The 9522-nt window shown below is 42.1% G+C and overlaps 1 protein-coding gene across 3 annotated transcripts in view; it reads right to left on the reverse strand.

The window, feature by feature from the left end:
* Positions 1-9522, reverse strand: part of COL19A1 (collagen type XIX alpha 1 chain) — a 594002-nt gene that overhangs the window by 574022 nt on the left and 10458 nt on the right. For all 3 annotated transcript variants that reach the window (XM_019520501.1, XM_019520502.1, XM_019520500.1), the window contains exons 3-4: positions 3130-3204; positions 2497-2596 (exon numbers count right to left, since the gene is read on the reverse strand). In XM_019520501.1, the coding sequence (XP_019376046.1) occupies positions 2497-2596; positions 3130-3204 (175 nt within the window). The remainder of the gene's footprint in view (positions 1-2496; positions 2597-3129; positions 3205-9522) is intronic.

Genomic DNA, 9522 nt, shown 5'->3' on the forward strand with positions numbered 1-9522 from the left:
ACTGCATCCCCACCCATCCCCACCCATGCTCAAGTGCCCCCAGTGCAGGCAGCCCCACCCCCATACATACACTGAACAGTGAACTTCTATTCTGTTCACTCCCAAACAAACTAAGGTGCTTACAGAAACCCATACAGGTTTGATCAACTTTACCTCAGGCTTTTTGAATGTCTGTACTTAGTTCTAATAAAGTGGAAGAGAACAAGGAGGGAGGCACAAAGAGCAGCTGGTGATAGAAGCAGCATGTTCACAGTGGTTCATGTTCATACACTGGTAGAGGGAAAAGAAGAACTAAGTATTGCCAACCTCAAGAGATCAAAAGTCATATAGCAGACCAAAAAAAAAAAATTTGCTCCCAAAATAACAAGATAAAAAACCCCCCAAAAAACCTAAACTCACCAAGCTATTCATGGTTTTTAGTTTGTCTTTAAACTCTTTCTCTCTTCTGTACTCCTCTGCCAGTCTATGCATGTTAAATTCAGATTGAAAAATCAACCTTTGATGCACATAAAATATAAGCCTCCCCTGGCTCTTCAAATGTAAATTCCACTTTCCCACCCCCCACCCTGCCATACATTTTACTGCTGTCTTAACTCTCTCCCCTTCTACTTTTCCACAAGAACCCCACATCCATCATGTATCAACACTATAAAACGCAGCACGAAAAAGGATAAACATCCATAAAAATCAAAGTACTCTTACTATGCATCAAGTTTTCCACAACTGTCTTGACAACATCTTGCTAACTGCTGAAAAACCCTAACCCAAGTAGAACTTTCCATTACTCAACACAATAATTATATGAGAATCTTCATACATTTTAAAACATTATTATCTCTTTGTATAATCTTCATCAACTATCATATATATATATGGCTTAGTCTGTTTGTCTGTCTGTCTGTCTGTAACACTCTTGGGAGGCATGGCTCCCAGCACGGCATCGCTCCAACCACTGCTATGTGCAGGGCGACTTGGACATCAAGAATGACAGTGAGGACAGAGCACCACCATGATGGTGAGGATAAACAGGATGGAGTGAGTGGGGGGCGTGGCGCAGGGCTGGACATGGAGCAGAGGAGGGAAAATGACAGTGGGGACGGAGCGCCGCCATGATGGTGGGGACAGATGGGATGGAGCCCCCCCACCCTGCTCCTTGGAGGTGGCAGTGCTGGGTGGTGGTGTAGGGGGACAGAGGGGGTGGCAGGGATGCAGTGGGATGAAAGGGATGAAGCAGGGGGGCAAAGCCAGCACTGTTGGCCTCACCCCTCTTCCCCCCAGCCCTGCTCCTTGGAGGTGGTAGCAGTGCAGGGTGGTTGCAGCGCCTCGCTCCCTCCCCACCCCTGCCAACAATCCTCGCCATCATTCTTGATAGGCAATTCGCTTGTGTGTGTGTGTGTGTGTGTATTACATTACACATACATACACACGCACACGTGCACACACACAAAGATATTATAAATATATATATAAATTATCCAAAAAGTACAAGAAATGTAGCTTTAAGACATGTCATTTTAATTATCATTAATTGTCCAATTAGCTAAAGATGACCATCTTGCTTGTTTCAAGCCCACTAGCAGAATTTATTATATGACAGGAAAATATGTAAACTAGTAGCCTTTCATCATGTTACCACAATACACATTAAAAAGAAAAAGAAAAAGAAAAAGAAAAAAAACAGCTCAGACTTACTTGGGTAACAGTAAAATCATGAGTTCTACGAACACAGAAAACTTCTGAAAACCCCCATTAACATCATCCTTACAGAAAGTTCTACAGAACCGAACAAAAAAATGCTAAGGTTTGTCTAGGTCCTTAGAGTAACTACTGTATAAACTTTTTACATATCTATGGAACCCAATTTTAATTCTGTTTTCTAAGAAGGACAGATCTGAGAAGAGGATCTGCCAAGTAAATAATACAAAAATTTAGAGGAATCAGGAAATGAACCTATGGGAGGAGACATTGGGAGCAGCTGGCAGGATAACTCTTGCCAGCTGCTCCCAATGTCTCCTTATTCAAATGCAAATACAAATTTTAAGCTCAATTCCTGGAAGGAGAGACAGAAAAGTTAAAGACAGAGAAGCATGAAGAAAGAAGAATCAGTTTAAAATGACGAAAAAAAATCACGTAATGCAGCACGAATAAAGGAGGATACATACAAAGAAACATGGTCTTTTTTCAGTGGAATTTATATCCGAGTAGGGACTGCAAAACCCATCTTATATTTGCAGTTCAACCTATTTTTAATTAATGCTGGACCAGACCCAATATCTCCTGAAATTACTGGAACGATGCCTACTAACTTCAGTGAGAACTCAATCAGTTTGTCTGTATTCCTGGACTCCAAAAATGACAATAGAGAGCACACCTAAAGATAAACAGATGTATTTTTCTATAAATGCAGTGCTTAGTAATTCAGCCCCTTATTATTTACCTGCTTTTTGTTTGAAATAATAAGAAAGACATTTATGGATAAAGTAATATTTTACTTACTTAGTGTCTCTGATAAGAGGTGTACTTCCCAGTTTAAAACAGGTGTTTTCACCTCCACATGATGCCTGTTTTAGAGAAAAGCTTTCTGCTAGATCAAAACCTGTAAAATGTGATATACTGTATTAGTTCATTCTTTAATACAGTTTATAAAACTGGGGTAAGATATTGATTTTTTAGCATGTGTGGTGTTTTTCTAATAAACTGACTCACAGGCTATTTCAGTTCCTAGTGCTTTAGATCACAGAAATAAGAACTGAATATTTTCTCAATGGAGGAGTAGGAGTGTGAAATTCCCTTAGCATTTGACCTTGCAACCTCTTAGGAATGCAGTGGCTGTTTTCCTACCATGTGAACTAATGAGAATAACTATCCTGCAGATCTACAGTATATTTGGGAAGCAAATATAAATGCAGACTAATTTAGCAAGTGAGTAAGGAAGACACTTCATGTATAGAATTTAAACAACAAGTTATAGAAATAATGTGTTCTGACCTTAATCAAAGATATTTTTCTGAAATGTATATTAATTTCATACAGTTTTAAAACCAGTTGCAATAGGGCCAGGATTTTATTCACAGTTTGTAAATAACTTTAGATTCTCTACTTACCTGAAACACCAAGTAAGCTACTTACCAAAAACATCAAGAGCTTCTCTGTGGATTTGTGTAAACTGATGTCTGTCTGCACTCATCATAGGACACACTGCAACTACAAAAGAATAGAATAGAGTCTACCTCATCAAATGTTTGCAAATAAAAATTAATCATATACAAAGCTTTTCATTATGGCAGTGATATAGAACTACAAGACAACATAGACCAAAATTCATTTTTGATTGCTATGAATACTCCTTTCTCTATATTTAGGGGCAAAGAAGCTACACTATTCAAATGGTGATTACATTTTAGTGTTTAACACATATTCTTAAAATTATAGTTAAAAACATATTATCATGTTTAATTTAACTGTGATTAAATTAAACACATTTTCAAGATACATACTTTAAGGGAAATAACATAACATTATTAGAGTTCATCTAAAATGTCAAAAAACATGACATCCATAAGCTTTGTGTTTTTTGTGTTGGTGTACACTTAACTTGGGAAGACAGCAAATTTTACAGTAAATGTTATTATGAAAAGAAAAGCATACTATAAAAGCATGCGACTGGAAATGGACATGTTACTTGAACTGAAGAAAACATTTGTTTCAAAACGTTTGTTAAAAAGGTTAATGTCATATTACATAAGCAATATAAACAATGAGATTTTCACGATTTAGACTTTTAAAAGACTGTTACAAATTAAGCAATTTTTCATTAGGGATTGTTCTGAGTGTATGCTAATGTGTTTTTCTGTCGTAAATAAGCAGAATGTTCTAATATGTTAATATAGTACACATTCAGAGGCTAACAAGCTGGTTACATTTAACAACTTGTATCATACCAGAATATAGGAAACTAACAATTTCATGAATTATACTAAAAGTTAATTTGACATGTACACATACAATTGAATCCCCCCCCCAAGATATATAGTAAAATAAAGTCTGTACATTTGAAAAACCTGTATCTTTTTTATCAAACTCATGCAAATAGTGCCACTGAAAACTATTGAGACTATTGCACGTAATAAAAATAAGCAGGATTGGGATTATTAGTTGGCAGGCATAGAACTGTGTTTTAAATAAAAATGTAAAGCACCTAAAAATACAGCCATAATAAATTGAGGGTTGGTCAATAAGGAAGACAAGGAGCTTTACAACATGTGAGTCCAGCAAATAGGGAAAAGGAATGGTTTAGCACTAACCTGGAAATCATCTATATTTAAAGATTTCAAGAACTTGGGTGACTGAAAGTTGACCTGAAAAAATGGCTACATTCGTAATTTTAAAGTGCCTGAAATACTCCATTCACTCTGTAAAAATACAAAGACTATATACTTTTTCAAAAATCTTAAATTTAACTGCATGTATTACTGTATCCATCATAAGAATTAGCGTAAGTGGCTAATTAGAAGTGGCTGGTAAATTTATAGCTGGAAGATAACATTTACATTGAAAAGTAATTACCTAACAAAGTTAACTAAACCAATGTTGACCTTATTTGAGGAATGTTTAAACACAGATTGGACAGAAGTCATGCTATGCAAAAAACCACTGAATTCTGCTAGACACCCTACTTCCACTGTCTAACTTACAGCTCACAATTCAAAAACAAGCTCATAAGCAGAGATGTTCCACAGGTATTTTTTAAGAAGTGTATATATGAATACTATATTTACTTTAATTATTTCTAGAAAAGAACAGAAAGGATAAAATACACTAGATACATTTTTTGTTGGGGAAAAGATGCAAAAGTATTAGTCTCTATGCTGGCATCTCAATTGCTGAAAGGAAATCTTTCACCAGACTCCTAGTTTACCAGGGCATGATTAATTTTTATTTATTGGGCAGTGAGTTTTGTGCTATCATATATTTATGGTATTTCCAATACATTAATGGAAATATGTGTCCTGAAACATGGAGGCAAATTCACATTAGATTATTTTTACTCCTGCACTGACAGTCAGAAAATGAATGAGGCCAATTCTATTCTTATTTACACAGATATAAATTTACAGTAACTTGCAGTGAGTGGAGTTATGCTGAATTCATATATAGCCACATAAGTACAATTTTTAGCACTTATGTAGAACCTGGATTCTACCCTGTGCTGAGCATGCCTACAATGCCGTGCTTTGGCCTCACAGAATCTGTAATGGAACAGAATCACCTCGGTATGTGCATATTGCCAGGTAAGTCCTGAAACTTCAGTCACAGAAAAAACACAACCAGCAAGTATTTGAAGCCAAAAGAGACCATGGGTTTTCCCACCTTTTAGTCTGATAGCTTAGTTTAGCTTCAAGAGGAGACTGGATGATGACCTTGCTGGGATCACCTGACTGCAGTTGTCTTTCCTGCTTGGTGCAGGGGCTGGACACAATGATCTTCTGAGGTCCCTTCCAGCCTTCTAATCTATGAATCTATTAGCAGTTAAGGCACTTGCCTTGGGATCAGGAGTCCCAAGGGCTAGCCTGAGCAAGTTTAAAATTTACATTTTTCATTTTCAAGCAAAGTGCTCTCATTTCCAGGCCATGAGCTAGGCTCTACCCAAAGCACTCAAAGCATTCCTCCTCTTGAAGCTGTCCCACCAGTCAGCCAGAAGGAAAACAAGCTAGAGGTAAGGGAGCTCAATGAGGTAGGTTCTACCCTAAAAGAGAAGGAGCCCTGCATTCTGGCCCCTAACTCTGGGTGACTTTTCCACACCTAGTATTTATTATGCATTGGAATAGTTTCAGCTGGAATAGTTTCTGTCCTAGTGGAGGTAGGGAACAAAGGCTACAATACAGGGCTCTCTACCACATGGAGTGGAACCTGTTTAACTGAGCAAGCTTCCCTCCCTCTCTTTTGCTCTCCTCCTCCTCACCCCTGCTCTGTGGACCAGCTTCAAAAAGAGAGCTAGAGAGTGCTCTGGACAATGCCTACCCCAAAGTCTCATAATTAGATCATGTTGCAGGGAACTGGGAGATAAAGGACCAAACTCTCTCTAGTTGAGAACGGCCTACAACTTGGTTTCCTGCTCTCTGAGCAAGCGCCCTAGACTTAGATGGAGGGACTGGCCTTTACTACTGGTGATTTACTTTTAGCAGGCAGCACGTATGTGCTACAGACAGAATCAGAATCTAAAAGCCACGTAAGTGTCAAATTTCACTTATATGCACGTGATATTTAAGCACATAAAGGTGAAATAGCATTTAGCCCTTAGTTGGAGATAGGGGCATAAATTATAATGGCATGTCACATGGCCATATATAGAATATATATTCTATATTTCCATTTATTTTCACTCCCATTCCTCCTTAGGATTGAAGATTCAGGACAGAAATATTAAAATCACTTTGTAATGTGTATAATCAAAGTAGCCAGAGACAGCTAATACAGTATTCTCCTTGAGCAAGGGAACTGTCCACTTCCAGCATTAGCCACCTGCCAGACCCTTGCAAGGGAAGAGAAGAAAGCGTCTCAGGGACTTTCCAGGTGGGAACTGCATTAAGCAGAGAAAGCTGTAGCCTTTTGAAGCAGATCTCTGCTATGCTTGATTCTTCACTGTGGTATGGTCATTGGGAACTTAGGCCAATGCTGTAAATCAAAGCTGCTTGAAATTACACAGATGCTCCACAGCTGAGGATTAGGGAGTTGCAGCTGGCTCCTTCTGGCCATTTTCTACTATGTTCAAATAAAGAATCAAGTGCTAATATCTGTGCTATCCAGCTGATTGCAGTGATCCTTTACCTGCTCAAGACCTGGGCTTATTTTTATCAATGGCAAAACAGTCACAGGAAGAAGAGTGTGCCAAGGACACAAACACTGATTCCCTGGTTGTATTCCACATAGCCACAAAAATGGAAAGGGTTACTGAACTTCTACCTTACTTTAGGCTATGAACTGATGTCACTTATGTCCTGGGAGAAAGCCTTTGTCCTAGAATTTTACGCAGCCCCTGCCCTGCTTCAAGTCCCTCTGAAGTATCCCAGATACAAAGTACAAACATTTTTCCTGGGACATTTTGTTGTATGTCTGTACAGTTACTGTGGTTTATTCTGGGGACAGGTCCATCAGGTTGTGCTCTCACTGCCACATAATAGCAAAGATGCATCGTAAAAGGGCAATGTGTAATAGACTGAGCCACTCCTCTACTGATCAGTCCTTGGTCAAGAAAAGCATCTGTTGTCAGCCTTAATGATGACCCCATTGGCTCAATGAAATATTTTGCTGGAGAGTTGAGGCAAAAGATAACACTACTGAAACCAGTATCTTTCCATGCATACTCTTTTTATAAGAAGACTGACAAACTTCAGTTTTATAGATTGATGCAAATTCTGCTTTACAGTTATGTTCTATGGGAGGGAAGTGTCTAACAGGATTTTAACTACTGCTGGGAGAACCTTGTATATGCCACTTGTATCATGGACTGCTTAGCAAATTTCACTAGAAGAGTGGTCTACTTAGAGAGCCTGGATAAAAAATTCTTAACATTGAAACAGCACACAGAAACTGTGGGCCTATGTAATCACTCATTTTTACAGCAGGACAGAGAATATGATTCTGCTTATTAATTTACTTTTTCTATATACACTGGATTTTGCATAGTTTTAACTAGATGATTCCTTTTAGTATAAGTAGTCATTGCAAAGCTAAAACCATGAAAAAAAATTGAGAATGCATCATACATACAACTGAGGCAACCGATCCATGGAATGAATGTATAACTTACATTTTAGAAACTGATGAATTCTGTTAAATGAGCTCAATCTTGAAAGTCAGTAAAATTCTTTCACATTTACATAAAGTGAGTCTATGAACTATATGCATGTAGAGCAGGGGCAGGCAATTCTTTCGGGCGGAAGGCCACTTACCCAGTTTTGGCAGGCTGTTGAGGGTCGCATGGGTAGCCCTGCCCCTTGACAGGTGCCCCACCCCCTGGTCACCATATTGGGACCAATGTCCCAATGTCTTGGGACCAACGTCCCAGGGCCAGCACTGGTGGGGCCCAAAGCAGCACACAGGCTGGCAGGGGTCTGTGGACCCAGGCTACGCTGCACCAGCAGGGACAGGAAAGAGCTAGCCCAGCTCCATAGAGCCCCTGCCAGCTTGGACCCCACGCTCCTGCCCCCCTGCTCTGGGCCCCACCAGCACTGGCCCCAGGACACTGGTGCAGGCCCCGTGCTCCCACTGGCTCCCCGCCTACTCACACCCAGTGACTCCCAGCCCCGCGATACAGGCTGGGGGCAGCGCACAGCCCCAATCCCCTGCTCGCCAGCAGGGAAGAAACTGGTGCTGAGTGCAGGGAAAAGCAGCCCCTTGCCCACCCCATGGCCAGCGCTCCCTGCTGCAGGTGCTCACAGCCCAAGCGGGGCTGTCTGGAGCAGGCACAGGCAACCCCACACAGGCTGCAAGTGGCTACAGCACAGGGCGCTGGTTATGGGCAAGCAAGGGGCTGCTTCCCCCACCCCCCCGCGCTCAGCACCAACTTGTAACCCAGCCCCACTGCCAGCCTGGACTCCAAGCCGGCTCCAGCCTCGCCTGTTGGCAGCAGCAGCTGCAGCCCCCCCACTTCCCGTGCCAGGCAGTGTTGGCTGCTGCTGCGCGCCCGGAGCTTGCACACTGGGCAGCCCAGAGGCAGTGGTGGCAAACACGGCCCAGCACAGCAACCGGGGAGGCCGCAGCTGCCATTGCCACGCACAGCCCCGACTGGTGAGCCCAGAGTCAGTGCGGGGCCCAGACTGGCAGTGGGGCCGGGTCACAAGGTGGTGCTGAGGAAAAGCAGGGGACAAGTGGCCCCTCGCCCACCCCATGCCTGGCGCCCCACACTGCAGCCGCTCGCAGCCTGCCTGGGGCTTCCTGTGCCTGCTCCAGGCAGCCCCATGGGGCCTGTGAGCGGCTGCAGCGCACGGCGCTGGCCATGGGGCAGGCGAGGGGCCACTTTCCCCCTGCCCGCACCCAGCTTTTCCCCAGGCTCTTTCCCTGCCCAGGGTCCTCCCCTGCCCTCCCCCCCCCACCTTCCCCGTTACCTGCAGTTCTGGTATGGGGCAGCCACGTGGTCCCAGGCCAGAAGCACTGGTTGGGGCTTCCAGCTGCAGGGGTGGGGCCAGGTGGGCCCTGCTGTAGTAGGAGCCCGCCAGACTTCCCCTGGGTCCTACTACCCTGGGTTCCTGTCATTTTTGACAGGAACCAGGGGCAGATGAATATTAATTTTCTAAATTTTTTAGGAAAAAAATCCAGCCCACGGGCTGTATTCTGCTCATGTTTTAAGTGTCCTTAGTATGTTCCAAGTGTACAGATCAGCCAACAAAGTTTAGCAGTCCCATGTTAAGAGAAAGGTATTAAGTTGAAAAGGCTACAGTAATCAGAGAACTTAAAAAATATATCAACATTTGAACACAATTTTAAAATAATTATATTTCTGGACCATTATAAAGAAGGGCC

The sequence above is a fragment of the Gavialis gangeticus genome, unplaced genomic scaffold (assembly GCF_001723915.1).
Source record: "Gavialis gangeticus isolate Ggan-Ray unplaced genomic scaffold, GavGan_comp1, whole genome shotgun sequence".
Taxonomy (NCBI): Eukaryota; Metazoa; Chordata; order Crocodylia; family Gavialidae; genus Gavialis; species Gavialis gangeticus.